Genomic DNA, 18397 nt, shown 5'->3' with positions numbered 1-18397 from the left:
GGGGCGTCACTTCGAACCGCCGCGCGCGCGCGCGATGGGACGCGCGCGCGAGTACTTCGTCGATAAAGGACTCACCCCGACGGACGTCGTTCCGGCGTTCGTGTGCGTGACGCGCGCGAGCGACGCGCGAAGGAGGCGGATAAAGCGAAGACGACGCGAAGACTGACTCGGACTCGACGACGCGCGCGCAGGTTTCACGAGGTGATATCCGTGGCGTTCGCGGCGTCGACGTGGATCGCGGCGTACGCGATCGAACCGTCGCGGACGGTGCTGAAGCCGCTCGCGAAGACGAAGGTGGCCGAGAAGGCGGCGCCGCTGTTTCGGAAGACGCTCGCGGCGGCGGCGAAGCAGACGGCGAAAGCGACGACGCGCGTGCCGGCGCTGCGAGCGGCGAACGCGGAGAGATTGACGCTGTCGTTGGCGGAGTCGCTGTTTTTCCGGGGATGCATCAAGCCCATCACGTTCGGGGGGAAACTTTGGTTGTCGTATCAGTTCATCGTTTGGACGAAAACCGTCGGACGAAACGCGGCGAAGCCGTTGGCGAGCGCGAGCGCGCGCATGGGCGCGAAGAGGGATCGCGCGCTCGGGATCGCGTTGAAGACGGCGTGATGATGACGTTTCTGTCAGCGGCGCGTGTATTAATAAAATAGAATTTTAGTGTCTACTTGTCTCCTCTCTTGAAGACGCGAAACGATTCAACCGCTATGGATGTCGTTTCCGATTTCAGCCCCGCGCTTCGCACGTCTTCGAGCTCTTCTTGTAGGACCTGCATTGCTAAGTTCTTCCACACGTCACCCGCCGCGTTTTGCGCACCCTCCGGGACGAAATCGAAAGCCATGCGGAACAGGACGCGCGTGAGCCCCGGCTTGGCGGGCAAGCACACGTGCAACTGCTCTACTTGCATCGAAGTCCCATCTCCACCCCCTACGCGCGGTCTCAGCGCGATCGTGCTCGCGATCACGCACGACGGTTTGAAAACCACGCTCTGCGGTACCGCGTCGTAACCGATCCGCAAGACTTTTGAAATCAACCGCGTGCCGTCCACCGGAAAGAGTGCGCCTCGACCGCGATTCTTCACCGACACCGGTTCCCGCCGCGCGCGCTCGGTGATGTCTAACAACCGTTCCACCACGACATCGCTGTCAAGTTTCACGTCCGCGATGACTTCCGCCATCGTCACGAATCCCTCGCCCGTCGTGAACATCCCCGGTTCGTTGGCTTCGTACACGTCCTCGTCCCAAGACTCGCACGCCGCCTCCGGTCCAACAAAGTCCGCGGGATCGCTTTCTCCGGCCCAAACGAATATCATCCCATCCCTCTCGATCACCCTGAGCTCGTCCGCGAAGACGTTCTTCAAAAAACTACACGAAGGCATTTTCGCGCACTCGCCGTTCGTCTCGTACTCCCACCCGTGATACGGGCACTGCACCCGTCCGTCCACCACCTTCCCGAGCGACAGCGGGCACGCGCGATGACAGCACTCATCCTTCACGCACCCCACCTCGCCGTCGCGCCCCCGAAACAGCACCCACGGCACGTTGAACAAATCAAACGCCACCAGCGCGTCCTTATCTCGCAGATTCCCCGAGAAGCACACCGGAAACCAATAGTCGCGCGCGTCTCGCGTTCGCCGCGCGCCGTCGACGCCGCGCGCGCCGCGCGCGCGCGTCGTCGCGTCGTCCACCACCGCGCCGACCGGCGCGCGCGCCCGCGCGCGTCGCGCGCGCGCCGCGACCGACCGCCGACCGGCGTCGCCGCGCGCCTCCGCGCGCGCGCGCGCCGTCGCCGGCGCCGGCGCCGGCGCCGGCGTCGCGCGCGCCATCGCGGACGACGCGATCGGGGACGCGCGCGGTCGGCGCGCGCGAGCGGTCGCGCGTCGACGCGTCGACGTGTGCGTCGCGATCGCGACGAGCGGATAAGGACGACGCGCGCGCGCGGCGGGCGACGACAGAGCGCGACGCGACGGCGCGCGCGATGGCGACGACGTCGACGACGACGACGACGACGACGACGACGCGCGCGGTGCGGACGACGAAGACGCGCGCGAGGCGCGCGACGACGACGATGCGCGCGACGACGACGCGACGACGCGGTGAGGAGGACGGCGCGTTGGCGCGCGCGTGCGTCGCGCTCGCGGCGTCGGCGGCGATGGCGCTGACGATGACGCCCGTCGCGAGCGCGGGGCTGAATAAGAGCGGGAACAACGACGCGTACGCGGAGATGATGCGGCAGATGGAGGAGGACAGGAAGCGAGACGCCGAGAGCGCGCCGGCGCTGAGCGCGGAATCGTTGTTCAAGCAAGGCGGCGGTGCGTGCGGCGAGGGATACGAGCTGAAGGTCGTGAAGGTGCTCGGGGCGTCGTGCGTGTGCGCGAGCGATTCGTGCGCGGAAGACGATTCGAGAAAGGAACGAAGCGAGTACGAGCGGTCGTTCGGCAAGGACAAGAGCGCGGAGGCCGACGCGCCGGTGGGCGATTCTGGAATCAAGTTTACGTTTGCGACCGACTGATTGAAATGCAATAACTAGTTTATTTTTTGTCACGCCTACCGTTTCACTTCGCTGGAGTTTCACTTCGCCACGACTGATTTCGCGAGCGCCGCGAGCGCCGGCGACGCCGACGACGCGTTCGCGACGACGGCGTCTCCGTGCTTTGGTTTCGACCCCAGTGGTCCTTCCAAGGCGGCGGATATCTCGTCGATATACTGCGTCAAGCCTTCGGGGCGCGTGGGAATGAGCGCTTCGTGGTCGTCCGTGATGTTCATCTCGTCATCGTTCGTGGAGCCGTCGTCGTGAGCGCCGTCTCCTCCTCGACCGACGACGAAGGAGACCGAACCGTCGAGTCTGAATCCAATCGAACACACCCGCATCGCGCTGACACCGATGATTCTCACGATTGATAAAACACTCGGTGCACCAAAGGTGAGTTGGAAGTCACCGTGGAGTTGAGCAAAATGGCTCGCCGCCGCTTCGACGGCGCGAAGCGCGCACGCAAAAATCTCACATCGGCCATCACGCGCGGCGACGCTGAGCGCGCGCTTGGCCGACGAGCTGAGTCGTTCGCCGTCGGCGTACAAACCCGGACCAAGATACCCACTATGGCGCCATTCGATGGTACATTCGATGGAGTCTTTGTACGAAATTGAAACCACATCGGCGGCTTGGCGGCTCAACTTGCATCCGAGCTTGGCGAAATCTACTCCGGAATCATTATCAGATAACGCCGATAAAAACCCTTGCGCCGCGGCGATACGCCGGACGTCCGCTAGAAAGGCGTGTATCATGAACTCGGAGTGCTCGTAAGCGCGCGTTTCGCCACCGATGCTCGCCGACAAGCCGTCGATGCCTCGTAGCGTGACGTGCGCCTTGAGCGGAGATTTCTGCTTTATCGCACGTTTGTACTTACTTTGCGCCCAACGCGAAGTGTTTACGATCTCAAAACTCACGGTGTTTGCGGCTTTTTTCGTTCCTTTCGATGTCGGCCGAATGTCGACGAAGGGGACGCGCTGCTCTTTCAAGGCGCGCATCAACGCTGAGCGTTGCGCGTCGACGCTCAAGTCGCGACACGCCTCACCAATCATTTTCACGACGACATCAGCCTTTGAGCCTTTTCGCGCCCCGAGATTGAGCTTTTCGACTGAATGCGCGATGTATCTCGACGCCGGGTTAACTCGATGCGCTCTGACAAGGGCGAAAGTCGGCGTCGCTCCCATCCAAGTCGCGACGAAGACGCCGCCGTCGCTCGGCACGACGGGTACCAAGGCAGTCGGCGCAACGCCGCTCGGGACTGCATCCGAAGTACTCCACGGTTCGCCGCCTAAGGTTTTTGGCGCAGGATGCACCGACGTCCCGGACGTGCGAAGCAAACCCTTGAGCTCTTGCTGCTCGACGGCGACGGAGACTTCTTCGACGATGCTGACGATGGCGTCGTGCCCTTCAAGAGCTAATCTCTTTGAAAGATCTGCCTCCGTTGCGGACGGTACGAGCTCACCCGCACCGTGCAGGATCAAAGTACCGTCAGAAATTCGACAGGTGATGAATATGTTCGTGAATTTCGAAATCTCGAGACGAATCGCGGGTCGAGCGTCGGTTCCCCACGCGTCTTCGTCTTCTGAGCACGCGCACTCCTCCGCGGTCATCGACTCTTCCACGACAGTCGTGAACGATTTTTCCCCGCTCACCTCGGTCGAGACCGAGTGCAATTTCTTACTAGACGCTATACGGATGGCTTCGACGAGGATGGCTTCCAAATCGACGCGCGCGTAATTGACGGGCAAATCGAAAAACTCAGCCTCACCCGGCGCCCGCGCCTTGGCGCGCAAATCCGCGGTCTCGGGGTTGAACGAAACGTCCAACATTCCCGCCTCGTCGGCGCTGGCGACGTTTTGACGCCAAAAAGCCACGCGTACGCCCTTTAAAATACCCGCCGCTTCGCCCTTGACGATTTCAACCTTGACGGCGTTTCGAGACCAGCGCGACTCAGAGTTCGCACGCTCCGCGGCGTCCTTCAGCGCTCCAGCCTGCGCGAGAATTGCGGCGGCGGATTTCAGCAGCACCGCATCGCTCGCGACGCCGTGCAAACCTTTGAGATGTAACGGCTCCAACGGCGGCGCGTCGTCGGCGAGCTTTTGACCAAACGGAGGCAGCCCGACCATGCTCGCGCACGCCATGTCCGCCAACTTTCGCGTCTCGGCTTTGTTCAGCTCGAACTTCGCCCCTTTCTCGTCCCCCGCCAACATCTCTATCGTTTCTACGCGCCACCCTCCGTACCGCGGTTGCTCCGTCGCGTTCGGCGCCACGGGTCCTCCGAGCGAGAGCGTCGCGCGATACTCTCCCTCGACCCCCACCTCGACTTTCCCCCCCCCGATCGCGAACACCTTGAATTTTTCATTCGGCCACTCCGAGTGATCGTCCCTCGTCGCGCATCCGTGCGTCTTCGATCGCACCAATCGCTCCGTCATCTCTTCCTCGAATCTCCGTTCGAAGTCCAACCTCCGCTCGCGCGTCTCCTCCGTCTCCTCCGTCTCCTCCGTCGCCGCGACTCGCCCGACGCCGATCTCCGATATCTCCCTCCCCAGCTCGTAGTCCCCGTCGCACAGCACGTTCAGCGCCCCCGCCAGATCCCACGCCGGCGCCTTGGCCCACTCGATTTGTTGGTGCAAATGAAACAGCCCATCCGCGAGCTTCGCGAACGCCTCCTCGTGCGCGCGCAGCGTCAGGTGCGCGTTCGTCGCCACCGTCGCGATCTTCGCGCTCTTCCGCGACCACCGCTCGACGATCGCGCACCTGACGAGTCGCTGCCGCGCGCGGTGCGCGTACCGCGCGAGCTCCGCCGCGCGCGCGCGCGCGTCCGCGCCCGCGCATCGCTCGACGAGCTGCCGAAGCTCGACGTGGCACGCGCGCGCGACGCGTTCGACGACGTCCGCGAGCGTCGTCGCGGGCGCGCGTTTCGGCAGCGTCTCCATCCCGCGCGCGTCGGTGCGCGGCCGCGTCGCGCGTCGATCGGCATTCGGCGATCCCAATCCGTTGTTACGGGTCAAACAAAAACCCTCCCGCGTGGCGCACCACACGGACACGGATTCGCGTCGGCACCTCGCGCGACGCGCGACGCCGCTTCGACGCGCGACGCCGACGCGCGGCGCGATTCGCGCGGCGCGATTCGCGCGACGCGCTCGACGGACGGCGCGCGTCGGCATCGCGCCGGTGGATGCGCGCGACGACGACGCGCTTCGGGACGGACGACGACGACGACGACGCGCGGTTTGAAACGGACGCGACGACGACGGCGAAGCGACGCGGAGGCGCGACGACGACGACGACGGAGACGCGGGACGCGGAGGCGCTGACGCGCGAGCGCTCGAGGTTGGTGAACGCGGTGAAACACCTGGAGCGGTCGTGCGAGGCGCTGGAGGAGGCGGCGGCGGACGACGCGACGACGAGGGCGGATAAGGAGACGTACGAGGACGCGCTGCGAGAGAACGCGAGGGCGATATCGAGGCATCAGGGAGAGATTTACGCGCTGACGGTGGAGATTGAACGACGCGCCGAAGCGAAGGCGGAGGTAGGGGACGCGAACGCGAGGGAGGGGCGTTGGGTGTGAGGACGAGGGGCGACGCGAGGCGAGCGAGATGGCGTATTTGAGTCGAAGCGCGCCTTCGAGGGGGCGCGATGATGATTTGGTGAGTCATTTGCCCGATGATTTATTCGAGGAGGCGCCGTCGATGGAGCAAGCGCTGTGCGCGGCGCCGTCGGCGCGGGGGATCACGGTGGCGGATTTGGAGGTGGTGCGCGAGTGCGCGGGCTCGCCGGGGCCTCTGAAGCGCTTCGTTCCGGAAACTTCCTCGCCGAGCGATATCATGATGAACACGCCCCCGCACTTGCGCGGGGGGGAGATGACGAGTGGATCAAAACGATCGATCGAAGACTCTCCGTCGTACACGCTTTCGCCGCAATCGGCGCTCAAGCCTCCGAGCTTTGGCGACGGTCAACTCGGAAGCAGTTACGGAGACGGACGCGACAAGAGCGTGTCGCCGCGGTCTGCGTCTTCACCTCCCGTGGCGGTGTATTCGTACGCCACGAGCGCGGGGAGCGCTCGGGGAGGGAACGGCGCGTTCGCCGGGCGACCTCCGCGCGGTGATCGCGCGACGTTCAAGCCCGGTTCGCTTCCTCATCCGAGAAGCGGGACGAGTTTTGGCAACCGCGCGGACGCCAAGCAAGCGCAGCCGGCGATTAAATTTACCGGTGCGGCGTTCCGGTCGGCGAGAGATGAGTATCTGGACAGGGTCTTCGGATTTTTGTTCAAGGAGGTGGGAGATGGGGAGTGGATGGCGATTAAAAGCAAGACTGGCGTGAGCGGCAGATGTCGCAAGCCCGTGACGATGCCGGAGACGTATCTGGAATTTTTCGACTCGCATCGCGATAAATTCGAGATCAACGCTGAACGCACCAAGGTTCGATTGCGCAATCAACGCACGCGCAGCGATAGCGGAGACAGCGACGATACGAACGTGGAAAGCCTGAGCGATAGTCTCAAGGCGACCCTCTAGCGACGCCGCGCTTGTACCCTTGTAGCCGCGCTTTTCTTTTAATCAAAGAAAATAACATGTACAACGTGCTATACGGTAAATAATCGTGGTGTGATCTTCGTTGCTAATTCCGATCGCTATGTCGTTCAGTCGTTCACATCTCCTTCAACTCTTCGCAAAACTGGCGAAGCTTTGGAAGCAAAATAGCCTCGACGCTCTTTTCGACGCGAGATTTCAACAACGCCTTCGACTCGGACTTCCCATCCTTCGCCGACACCGCGAAGTCGTATTCATCCTCATCATTCGTCGAGCAAAATTCTTTCACCACAATCTCCCCCTTCACCTCGTCTTCATCCTCCGTCGAATCCGCCGCGACGCCGACGACGCCGCGCCACTTCGCCGTGAAGCTCAGGTCAAAGCATCCAAACTTTTTACCTCCCTTGCGCGTGCTCACGCTCGAGTCTCCCTCGAATTTCGACAGTTCCGTCACCGTCGCTCGACCCTCGCTCACCGGGACGTCGAGATCGACGCCGACGAGCAAGCTTTCGATGCGTTCTCGAGACCACTTCATCATGTTTCGTTCCTGTCGTCGTCGTCGTCGTTCGTTCGTCGTCAGTGCGCGTTCGACGCGCGATCCGAGCGCGGCGCGTCGAGGACGCACCTCCCAGTGCCAACCGTTGATGTTCGTGCCGTCGCGTCGCTCGTCGACGATCCATCGGCTGTCGCCCTCGCCCCACTTCGCCATCGCGCGAGGGTTGGTCTGGCGCTCGAGAGGAGACGAAGGCGCGGACGGCGCGCGCGAGAGCCGAGATATGTTACAACGCTGAAAGACTACCCGAGACCGAAGCCGTCGCCGGCGAAGAGCTGGCTGTAAGACGAACTCTTGGCGTTTAAGAGGTTGCCGATGCTGCCCGATCGGCGGTGCAAACCCGAACGGCGATGGCCGTTTTCCATCGAGCGGGCGTCGGCGCGGCGGTAGGCTTCGACCATGATTTGCTCGCGCTGGGGCTCGGAGATTATGTCCTCTTTGCACGCCCAATCGAGGGTGTTTTGCATCTCGATCACCGTCATCCCGCGCACGTCCGCGGTTCGACGGAGCATCGTGGCTTTATTTCTCAGTTTAATATCCATCGTGCACGCGGGTTGCTCCCACGGCTCGCCGTCGACGTGCATGGGGATTTTGCGATCGACGACGACGCGGACTTCCCGCGCTTGACAAATGCGCACGGGTTTGTCGACGCCAATGTTCAGCTGACCCAAGTGCAAGGCACCGTGCACGACGACGATGTCCACCATGCCGTCCTGCATCGAAGACACACCGTACGACCCGTCGCGTTCCCACATCCGCACGCCGCCCGCGAAGGAGTTGATGTTGAGCAAAATGATTCCCTCGGCTTCGGGCGGAATCGTCTGTCGCACGCCATCGGCGTAAATTCTAATGCTTCGGTGCAAACCTGCGCAAGAGTGCTCGAGGACATCTTTTGCCCCGAACGCTCCATACAGCAGTTTGTTCGTCATCGCGCTAAAAAACAATTGAGGTCGCAAGTTGCGAGTTCTATGGAAGCGCAGCGCCGCCTGCGCGTCTACGCCGATGCCGAGATAGTTTTGGAAAACAATCTCCTTCTTCTTCGGCAAGGGCGGCGCCGCCGGTAACCCAGCCGCGGATGCGAACTTGCTTGGCGTTTTCGGCGGCTCGTTGGCGGTGATTTCCACCTGCCAGCGATCCAGCAGCGCGGGGTGCGCCTCGAGCACTTGCACTAAAAGTTCAGAGATGAGCTCGTTCGAGTACCCACCACCCCATCCCAGTACTCTCGCCAAGTCGTTCCCGGTGCCCAGAGGCAAAACACCCACCGGTGGCTTCTTCGGAACGTCGATTTCGTCGAGCGTTTGCAAAATCCACGCCACCGTTCCGTCTCCCCCCGCGACTAAAATTCGTACGTTTGGCACGTTGGCGAAGAGCTTCAACGCCGCCTTTGGACCGGTGTTGTGTAAATCCACCACTTGCAGCGGATTTAAATTCGACCGCAGCGACTCGAGCATGTACGTTCCCATCTGCCCCCCGCTCTTCGAGTTCACGAACACCAACAGCGGCATCGCGTCCTCCGGCAACGCCTCCGTGTCCACGCTCAAAATCGGCGAATACGCGTCCACACCGCTCGACATTCGTCCCAACGGTCCACCCTTCTTTTTTATGTACTTGTTTATCTTCCTCGTCACCCGGTTCAGCGGCGATCGCATCGGCGCCTCCGTCACGCACTCGGGCGGTAAAATCAACCGCGCGTGTCGCGACCGTCTCAGGTAATACCACCACCCCTGCTGCGCCCGTCGCAACCGCACCAGTTTCACCAGCACCCACTGCGCGCCGATCAGCGCCGCCGTCACCGTGCACGTCATCCGCACCCAGAGCTCGGGCGTCCACCGCGGGACGTACGCGCGCAGCGGCGCGCGCTCCGCCACCGCCGTCAGGTTCAGCATCCATCCCGTGAGCGACGACGCGTTCGCGTCGCTCGCGGCGCACCGCGCGTCGAGATCGATGATCCACGTCCGCGACGCCTCTCTCGCGCGCCGCACGGCGTCGATGACGCTCGCGTTCGCGCCGGGCGCCATGGGGCGCTCGCTTTGCGGAAAATCGCCCGACGCGCGAGGCGTCGCGCCGCGAAGTGCCGCCGCGAGACGCGCGCGCGCCGAGCGAGCGCGCCGAGCGTCTCGAACGTCTCGGACGACCGCGACGGACGCGCGACGGCGCGGCGCGACGCGCGAGCGACGCGCGGCGACGCGATGCTGACGCGCGCGACGCCGACGGCGGCGAGACGATGGGCGCGCCGTCTGCGACGCGCGACGGCGCGACGAGAGACGACGCGCGACGGCGCGGCGCGAACGAACGCGCGTGGACTCGCGCGGGACGCGGGACGGGCGAGCGCGACGACGGACGGCGCGGAGGCGGCGGCGCGGACGACGTTTAGGGATCTGGGGGTGGGCGCGCGGCTGACGCGCGCGCTCGAGCGCGCGGGCGTCGAGACGCCGTCGATCGCGCAGCGCGCGGCGATGCCGGCGATCGCGCGGGGGGAGAACGTGGCGATGCAGTCGCACACGGGGAGCGGGAAGACGCTGGCGTATCTGCTGCCGGTGATTTGCGACATCGTGGACGACGAGACGGGGACGGTGCGGAGAGACGCGGGGAACGGCGTGCGAGCGCTCGTCGTCGCGCCGTCGCAGGAGTTGGCGATGCAGATCGTGCGACAGGTTGAGCGGTTGTTGGGAGATCTGGGGCGGGAGATCACGCAGCAGGCGATCGGAGGGGCGAACGCGAAGAGGCAGGAGGAGGCGATTCGACGAAAGCGCCCGCTCATCGTCGTCGGGACGCCGGGAAGATTGGCCGAGCTCTCGCGCACGGGCATTTTACAAACGCACGGGGTGAAAACGTTGGTCGTCGATGAGGCGGACGATCTGTTGGCGAGTAACTTTCGAAGAGACATGGCGAGAATCAGCGAACACACGGGCAAAGCGGTGCCGGGCGGACGACAGACGGTCATCGTGAGCGCGACGTTGAAGCAAGAAACGCTCGATGCGTACTCGTATCTCGCGCCAAACCTGACGCACATCGTCGCGACGTACGACAAGCCGTCGCCGACGGCTTTGACGACGCCCGGGGAGGACGAGGAAGTAGAGGAAGCGGACGTCGCCGACGCGAGAGACGAGAAGAGCGCGTCGGCGGCGGCGCGGCAGGAGCGCATGCAGGGCGTCGTCAGCCTCCCTCCGCACATCACGCACTGCTCTGTGATTTCTGAGCGCCGACACAAAGTGGACGAACTTCGTCGCGCCATTCACGCCACCGACGTGCAACGTGCGTTGATTTTTTGCAACTTTGGTCGACGCTTGGAAGAGGTCCAGGCTAAACTCAGCGCGCGGCGCATGCCAGTGGGTGTCTTGCACGGGGGAATGGATAAAATGGAACGACAAAAAGAACTCGCCAAGTTCCGTCGCGGCGAGTTTCGCGCGCTCGTGGTCTCCGACCTCGCCGCGCGCGGATTGGACGTGGACGACTGCGACGCCGTCTTTAACCTCGAGCTGCCGACGGACGAGACCCATTACGTGCACCGCGCCGGGCGAACTGGGCGCATGGGAAGCCCTGGTGTGGTGGTTACCATCGCGGAGCCGCAAGAGGCGTTCGTGCTCGAGCGTTTCGAGAGGAATCTCGGGGTGAAGATCAACGACATCGCGACGAAGGGGGGCGAAGTCGTTCGCGCCGCGCCCGAATGCGCTCCGCGACGCGGCGGTGGTAAGCGCGCGCCGAAACCGCGCAGTGTATGATGGTTCGCGATGGTTGATTTTGTTTGTGTTTGTATTATTTCATATCAATAATTTCAAAGGAAGCTGCGGCTCGCGATAGAAGCGCTCGTTCGCGGCGACGCCTACGCGTTTAATAGTAGACGCTGAACGAGCCAACCGTCGCGAGAAGGCGTTCCTTCATCTTCTTCCAGCGCTTCTCGCTCGAGCCCGTGGTGAGCGTGTAGAACTTTCCTTGCGTCACCGTCACCACCGTCAGCGCGTGTCTCTCGTAGCTCTGCGTCTTCGTGACAAACTCAAACTGGTAATACAGGTGTCCGTCCTTATCCGTGCGTTCGCTCGTCGCCAGCACCTTCGCCTGCGCCCCCGGCGCGGTGAGCGCCTTCCCGACCAGCGTCTTCGCCACCTCATCCGCCGTTCCGATGTCCTTCACGCTCTCCCGTTGCGTCGGGTACACGTTCAACGCCACGCTCTCCAGGGGTTCGATGATATCCTTGTACACCGCCGCCTGCCCGTCCACCTGAATCTCTTGCCATCCCACCGGGTACAGGAACTCGTACCCCTCGCGCGTGTCCTTCACCGCGTTCATCCCGCTCAGCGCGTGCGCCGGTCCCGCGAACGCGCCGATCGTCGGCGTCGCCGTGAGCGCCATCGCCGCGAGCGTCTTCGCCGCGAGTTCCCGCCGCGTCGTCGTCGTCACGTCCGTCGTCGCTTTCGTCGCCGCGCGCGTCACCGCGCGTCGCGCATCGGTCCGCGTCGTTCGCGTCCTGCGCGTCGTCGCGCGCGCGGGCGCGAGGGTCGTCGTCGCCGCGCGCATCGCGTCGAGTCGTGGCGTGACGTCGATCGCGATCGGCGCGCGCGCGTCTAAACCCTAAACCCTCGCGAATGGTCCGTGTGTAGAATTTGGAAACACGACCGCGACGACCGCGCGCGGCGACGCGCGACGCGCGCGGCGACACACGACGCCGCGCCGAGGCGCGACACGCGCGAGCGCGCGCGTCGGTCTCGATCGTCCGCGCGCGGCGGAACGCGAGCGAGCGACGCGCGCGATCGCGGGAACGACGCGCGCGATCGCGAGGGACGCGCGATGACGCTCGCGAGAGATGCGCGACGCGACGACGACGACGACGACGCGCGAGGGGGGGACGCGGCGCGGGCGCGAGCGGGCGACGACGGCGCGAAAGATGATGACGACGCGAACGTCGAAGACTCGGACGAGGAGGAGGAGGAGGAAGATGGAGAGGACGGCGACGGGGACGACGACGACGACGACGACGACTTTGAAGTCTCGCGCGGACGAAGACGGGCGTCGCGATCGACGGAGCGCGGCGCGCAGGTCGGTGGGATCGAGGGGGCGGACGTTGAAGGTTTGCCCGCGGTAGAGGCGAGCGCGTTTTCCATCGATGCCGATCGAGCGCGGTTCAAGGCGGGGACGCTGAAGGCGGAGGTGTTTAAAATGCTCGAGGCGGCGTGGCCGAAATTGATGGACGCGAACGAACTTTACGAGATGGGCACCAAGGCTGGAGTGAACGTGGGGAAGAATAAGACGGTGTTGGCCAGTGGGTTGTCGCACGATCAGTGCTTCGTGCGGATGCCGGGGACGAAAAACAAGTGGGCGTTGCGCGCGCACGTCGGACTGCCCGCGGGAACCAAGCGCAAGGCGGAGAGCGAGAAGGAACCGAGAGAGAGAAAGGCGAAAGCACCGCGCGTGCGAGGAGGGTTCTCCGCGATTTTAGAGTCGATGGACGGCGACGAAAAGGCCATGCTTTTGGCGTGGACGGAAAAGCTCAAGCAGAACGCGGGCGACTTGAAAAAGGCCAAGCAGCAGGTGGAGAAGGCGAAGAACGCGCTTGAAAGGGCTAGCAAGGCGTTGGAAGAGTTCGAAGCCAATCCTTCGACGGATAGCGTCGTGCAGTCGAAAAGTGCCGAAGACATCTTGTGCGAGCCAGAGGCGCCGAGCGACGTCCTGGATAAGGAGTACCGCGTGTACACGGGACCGGATGATCGCAAGTTTTTAATCGCGTGGAGGAAATCTGTGGAAACCGAGCGCGCTCGTGTGAAGAGAGCGCAGGACGTGTACGTGTCGCAACGCAAGAAGGAAATTCGCGAAGCGTCGACGAAGTTGAACAAAAAGCGCGAACAGCTCACGAGCGCCGTCAGCAAGGCTCAGCAACAGCTCAGGTTGGCGGAAGGCACCGTCGAGCGCGCAGAAATCGTCCACGAAATCACTCGAGATCGAATTCAATTGATGAAAGAAAAGGCCTCAGTCGAAGGTGAAGACGCGATCAAGGCTGTGAATGAGAAAATCACCGCCCTCGACGAGAAAATGACGCAGCTCTTCGGGCAAAAGTTGGCCGCGATTGAAAATCAGATTGAACGGGAAAAACTCAGGCTCATGGCCAAGGGAGAACGCGACGCCGAACGCGCTCGTCTGATTGAGGAGAAGAACCGCTTGAAAGAAGAAGAAAAGGCTGAGCGAGCGAAACAGCGCGAAACTGAAAAAGCCGAACGAGACAAGGCCAAGGCGGAGGAAAAGGCGGCCAAGGAAAAGGCTGCGCGCTATCCTTTAGACGACGACATTTTAGCCGTCGAGCTCGCGGAGGAGTCAAAGGAGACGGGTGTACCTCTAGAAACCTTGCTCAAACCAATTCCAGCTCCGGTTCCGTTGGCAAACGGGCAAGTCCTCGCGGAAGAAGCTTTCGTCGCCGAGTTTATCAGCGTTTTTGGCGCTGGAATTCAAGCGCCGCAAGGATTGACCAATGTCGAAGGCGTGAACGCGATGTTTGAGAATACCCCCAAGTCTCGATCGACGCTCGCCGAGCTATACTTGAGCATCATTTACGAAGCATTGACTCCCGCGGCGAGTGGTCCTGGGCGTTTCGTGGCGCGTTTGAACCGCATCGTGAACAATCTCAACTGGCCGGAGGTGGCCCGCAAACTCATCTTGCACGGGGGTGAAGAAGCACACGGAAAAAAAGCGGTCGAGGTCGCCACCAAACTTGCAAAGAGTACGTGGGACAAACTTTCAAACGCCGATCATCTCGTTTTACTTCGAGCTTTGGCCGATTTGGCACTTCAAGGCGACGTGTGCCGCGACATCATCTCGTCACGCATGCAGCAAGCGGACATTTTCCGAAGCGAACGCCACGAGGCCAGACTTAAAGCTGTCGCAAACCGACGTATCGTTGAAAAGGCTGAGAAAGAAGAGCGAAAACGAGAGCGTGAACGAATCGCCGAGGAGAAACGCGCCGCGAAAGCGGCGGCTGAGGCGGCCAAGGTGGGCGCAAACCCAGAGGGCGATGTCAAGATCGAAGAAGACGCAAAAGAAACCAAGGACGACGAAGTCAAGGAAGATGTCACGATGGAGGATGCGTCTGAGCCTATGTTTGAGCTGCCGGAACGCCTTCGCGAGTACAAGGGCCATCCGGATGACAGACACACGCTCATGGCTTGGAAGAACGAAGTCGCCAAGGTTCAAGCAGAACTCGATCGCGAACGCGAAGAATACGAGAGCGATCGTTCGAAGGAAGTCCGCATGCAAAAAGCGACTGAGTCGGAGATCAAGCGCAAGAAAGAAGCTGTCGAAGAAGAGGCCCGACGGAAGCTCGAGCTGGAGGAGAAGCGCAGTCGGGATCGCGAGATTAAGCGCGCGGCGGAAGACGCGGCGTGCCAGGTTCGAGCGAGACCTCTCGGTATGGATCGACATCTCGCGACTTACTGGTGGAATTTTGGCGGACGTAAAGATGCCGTGTACGTGCAGTCGTTCTCGGGCGAATGGGGCGTGTACAACTCGCAGGAAGCCGTCGACGCTTTGGTGGATGCGCTGTGCGAAAAAGGTGTTCGCGAACTCGGTTTGAAAAAGCAGCTCGAGAAGCGCAAGGTTACCATCGCTGACGCGTTCAAACTATTGGCAGAAACTCAAGAAGAACGTGATGCGCGATTTGCGGCGCAGCTTGAGGGTGGTGAACGTCGTTCTGCGAGATCTCGCACGGCTCCGTCCAACGACGCGTACGTCGCCACGCGTCCCGCTGCTGATCTCGCTTGCGACGAAGGTGCAGTCATCACCGCTGCGAGAAAGTGCATGGACACTATGTGCATCAACGCTGAGCGAATTGGTCTGGAAACCGACGTTGACTGGAGAACGTTCCGCAACAAGTTGAAGAATGCCCATAACTCGTACGTTGCCGAAAGTCTTCTTCACCTCGAGGAGAAATACTTTGAATGCCAAATCAAAGAGTTCAAGCTTGCGGCTGAGCGTGAAAAGATTGAGCGTGAAAAGCAACCGGAAGCGCCGGATGAACTCTCGAAGGCCACGCTCGAGGCGCTCGTTTTGAAGCACACGGGTAAGGATATGAGTTCGTGGAAGCTCGCTCGTCGAAAACTCGCAGCTTTGTTGCCGAAGGAAATCATCGCTGAAGCCGTGGAAGAACGTCGTCGTCAACAACTCGATAGCGAGGAAGACGACGACGAGGACGAGGACGAAGACGAGGAAGTCGATGATAGCTGGAATAACGACGAAAACGCCCCCGAGGACGTCGGAGACATTTCCATCTGGAAGGGCTCCCTTCAACGAGACCAATTCCGAGAGTACTTGAACCCGCAAGAGGACTTCCCAGTCGTGCGAATCGCCTACGCCGCGGCGACATTGTTGGATGCAACGTGCGCATTCTCCGAAGAAATCGTTCACAGGCGAGAATTACGAGGAGAAGGCGAGGAGATGACGAATTAGTTAGAATTGTTGATTTTCCAATTTCCATACGAAGGACACACACCGCCAGACCGCTAAAATTAGACTACCTCACAACATGTCCCTCCCGGAGCTCACTCTCGATGCCGCGGTCGGTTTCGCTGGATCCGTGCGTAATGGCTTTCATCTTCATCCCGACGGCGAGTCTCGAGTCTACCCCCTCGGCGCAACCATAGCCATCTCTCGCCCCCGCACTGACTCCAAGGCGAGGGAGGGAGCGCCCACGCGGGAACACCAAACGTCACACATTACTTTTCTCCACGGTCACGCCGGAGAAGTCACAGCGTTGGCAGTGTCTTCATCGGGTCGTTTCATCGCTTCTGGCGAGAGCATTTCCAGTGGCGTCGCGGAAATCATACTCTGGGAAGCTTGCAACGAGGCCGTCGGGACGACGTACGCCGTCGCGAGGCGCCTCTCCTTGCACATCGGAGAAGTCGTCGCGTTGGCGTTTAGCACGGATGAGAGCGCGCTCGCCAGTATCGGTGGTGATAATGATCGTAGGGTCGTCATGTGGAATGTTTCTAATGGAAACGCACTCTGCGGCTCTCCAGCACCTTTGGACGGTAAAGTCAGAACGGTGGCGTTCTTGCGCCATTCTAGCACGCACTTCTTGACCGCTGGCGAATTAGCCGTGAGCGCGTGGGAGTACGACGCTATGACGAAGCGACTACAACTCGAACCTATTAAGCTGGGTATTCTTAAGAGGGATATCTTATCGATAGCGGTCGATGAGAACGACGAGTACGCGTATTTGGGAACGGCGAGCGCGGATGTGCTGTGCGTATCCATTCCCAATCGCGTCATCAAAGAGTCTTTCACGCTGAAAAAGTACATATCGCGAGGCGTTTCTTCGCTCACAATAGTACGTAATGGTTTGCTCGCGGGTGCAGGCGATGGAAGTTTGTCGCTGATGAGGCGCGAAGACGGTTCTTGCGTACTTCAATTTGAAGCCTGCCGCACCGTAGGCGACGGGGCGGTGACGAGTGTAGCCGTCGCGAGGTCGCCTCAATCCAATGTCAAAGGCTTGGAGTATCCAAAAAAGTGCAAGAGTGACTACGCGAAGCGCAAGTACGTGCACGAAGCTCTCCTGAGTTTGAGGAATGGATATATAGGTGCTGAATGTTACCGCGACGCTTCGCAGACGTTTGACGTCTATTGCGGCACTTCGAGCGGAGAGGTGCTGCGCTTGGAATACTGTGCCCAACATCCCTTGACATCCAAGTGCTTGATTCTTCCCGAAATTATCTGCGAACAGTCTTCGCACGCGTTCGGGATCACGAGCGTGGCTTTCCCTCGAAAGCAAAGCCAATACTTTGCCACGGGCGGCGGCTCGGAGGTTCGCGTGTGGGCAACCGATACGGCAAAACTGTTGCTGAAGATTGACGTCAAACCTTGCACGTCGAAATGTTTGTGCGTGAGCTTCATGCCCGATGGCGATACCTTGCTCAGCGGCTGGGACGATGGGAAGATTCGAGCGCACGATCGCGAGACTGGCGAGTTGTTCTTCGTCGCCGCCAACGCGCACGATAAAGTGACCGCGCTGCGAGGGATGAAAGACTCTTCTGGAATCATCAGTGGTGGTTCAGAGGGTAATGTGCGACTGTGGAACGTGATTAACGGCAGCATCATCACGCTCGAGGCGTCCATGAAAGAACACCGATCGTCCGTGAACGACATTGCCCTGTTCAACGACGACGCCTCCGCCGTCACCGCCTCTGACGACGGCTCGTGCGTCGTCTGGGACATCCTTCGCCGCACGCGCCAAGTCTCTTTCTTCGGTTCGACGTACTTTAAAGCCATAGGCGTACATCCCGACGAGAAACAAATCGTTACCACGGGAACCGACCGCAAGATAACCTGGTGGGACCCCGCGGACGCCTCCACGCTTCGCGTCGTCGACGATCCCGCCGACGCCGAGCTCGCGACTCTCTCCATCGCCCACCCCCACGGTGCCTCCATCGCCATCGCCGGTACCGACCGCATCGTAAAGGTATTCGATTACGAATCCGGCGACCTCACGGCCATCACCCCTCGCCACTGCGCCCGCGTTGTCGCCGTCGCCTTCGCTCCCGACGCCCGCGCGCTCGTCTCCGCCTCCGCCGACGGCGCCGTCCGCATCTGGTCCATCCCCGATTCCCCACTCGCCGAGCTCGGTCGCGAGAAAGAGCGTCACATCCATCGCGTGTTGACAGGAGAGATCGACGACGACGTCCTCGCCACCGCGCGTCCGTAGCCGCGCCTCGCGCGCGCCGTGTCGATCCCGTCGCCCATGGCCACGTGATACCACTTCTTAAATACGTCTCAAATGTCCGAACCCATTTTTATTTCAAGTTAAGGTTTT

The 18397-nt window shown here is 61.6% G+C and overlaps 11 protein-coding genes across 11 annotated transcripts; 6 read left to right on the top strand and 5 right to left on the bottom strand.

Moving 5' to 3' along the window:
• Window positions 1-34: 34 nt before the first annotated feature.
• OSTLU_32653 (predicted protein) lies at window positions 35-609 on the top strand (the record flags this gene model as incomplete). The annotated part of the gene is made up of 2 exons (XM_001418895.1): window positions 35-102; window positions 192-609. The coding sequence occupies 2 exons, from the start codon at window positions 35-37 to the stop codon at window positions 607-609; spliced, it is 486 nt and encodes a 161-aa protein (XP_001418932.1).
• A 52-nt stretch (window positions 610-661) lies between these two features.
• Window positions 662-1822, bottom strand: OSTLU_35581 (predicted protein; the record flags this gene model as incomplete). The annotated part of the gene is made up of 1 exon (XM_001418662.1): window positions 662-1822. The coding sequence occupies one exon, from the start codon at window positions 1820-1822 to the stop codon at window positions 662-664; it is 1161 nt and encodes a 386-aa protein (XP_001418699.1).
• Window positions 1823-2148: 326 nt separating this feature from the next.
• On the top strand, window positions 2149-2508 carry OSTLU_16149 (predicted protein; the record flags this gene model as incomplete). The annotated part of the gene is made up of 1 exon (XM_001418894.1): window positions 2149-2508. One exon carries the CDS (start codon window positions 2149-2151, stop codon window positions 2506-2508), a length of 360 nt encoding a protein of 119 aa, XP_001418931.1.
• A 59-nt stretch (window positions 2509-2567) lies between these two features.
• Window positions 2568-6185, bottom strand: OSTLU_93026 (predicted protein; the record flags this gene model as incomplete). The annotated part of the gene is made up of 1 exon (XM_001418661.1): window positions 2568-6185. The coding sequence occupies one exon, from the start codon at window positions 6183-6185 to the stop codon at window positions 2568-2570; it is 3618 nt and encodes a 1205-aa protein (XP_001418698.1).
• Window positions 6186-6218: 33 nt separating this feature from the next.
• Window positions 6219-7043, top strand: OSTLU_16147 (predicted protein; the record flags this gene model as incomplete). Its single annotated transcript, XM_001418893.1, has 1 exon — window positions 6219-7043. The coding sequence occupies one exon, from the start codon at window positions 6219-6221 to the stop codon at window positions 7041-7043; it is 825 nt and encodes a 274-aa protein (XP_001418930.1).
• A 133-nt stretch (window positions 7044-7176) lies between these two features.
• Window positions 7177-7767, bottom strand: OSTLU_32648 (predicted protein; the record flags this gene model as incomplete). The annotated part of the gene is made up of 2 exons (XM_001418660.1): window positions 7177-7605; window positions 7684-7767. 2 exons carry the CDS (start codon window positions 7765-7767, stop codon window positions 7177-7179), a joined length of 513 nt encoding a protein of 170 aa, XP_001418697.1.
• Window positions 7768-7853: 86 nt separating this feature from the next.
• Window positions 7854-9116, bottom strand: OSTLU_35343 (predicted protein; the record flags this gene model as incomplete). The annotated part of the gene is made up of 1 exon (XM_001418659.1): window positions 7854-9116. One exon carries the CDS (start codon window positions 9114-9116, stop codon window positions 7854-7856), a length of 1263 nt encoding a protein of 420 aa, XP_001418696.1.
• An 861-nt stretch (window positions 9117-9977) lies between these two features.
• On the top strand, window positions 9978-11225 carry OSTLU_3227 (predicted protein; the record flags this gene model as incomplete). The annotated part of the gene is made up of 1 exon (XM_001418892.1): window positions 9978-11225. A coding segment is annotated over one exon (1248 nt), but the record flags the coding sequence as incomplete, so codon positions are not given.
• Window positions 11226-11442: 217 nt separating this feature from the next.
• On the bottom strand, window positions 11443-12126 carry PSBP3 (lumenal PsbP-like protein; the record flags this gene model as incomplete). The annotated part of the gene is made up of 1 exon (XM_001418658.1): window positions 11443-12126. One exon carries the CDS (start codon window positions 12124-12126, stop codon window positions 11443-11445), a length of 684 nt encoding a protein of 227 aa, XP_001418695.1.
• A 270-nt stretch (window positions 12127-12396) lies between these two features.
• Window positions 12397-16054, top strand: NFE3501 (predicted protein; the record flags this gene model as incomplete). Its single annotated transcript, XM_001418891.1, has 1 exon — window positions 12397-16054. One exon carries the CDS (start codon window positions 12397-12399, stop codon window positions 16036-16038), a length of 3642 nt encoding a protein of 1213 aa, XP_001418928.1. The 3' UTR covers window positions 16039-16054.
• Window positions 16055-16114: 60 nt separating this feature from the next.
• Window positions 16115-18289, top strand: OSTLU_35708 (predicted protein; the record flags this gene model as incomplete). Its single annotated transcript, XM_001418890.1, has 2 exons — window positions 16115-17199; window positions 17338-18289. 2 exons carry the CDS (start codon window positions 16115-16117, stop codon window positions 18287-18289), a joined length of 2037 nt encoding a protein of 678 aa, XP_001418927.1.
• Between the last annotated feature and the right edge of the window lie 108 nt (window positions 18290-18397).

This window comes from Ostreococcus lucimarinus, chromosome 7 (genome assembly GCF_000092065.1).
Source record: "Ostreococcus lucimarinus CCE9901 chromosome 7, complete sequence".
NCBI classification, from domain to species: domain Eukaryota; kingdom Viridiplantae; phylum Chlorophyta; class Mamiellophyceae; order Mamiellales; family Bathycoccaceae; genus Ostreococcus; species Ostreococcus sp. 'lucimarinus'.
The sequence above is the reverse complement of the archived record's forward strand: the minus strand, read 5'-3'. Positions and strand labels throughout refer to the sequence as shown.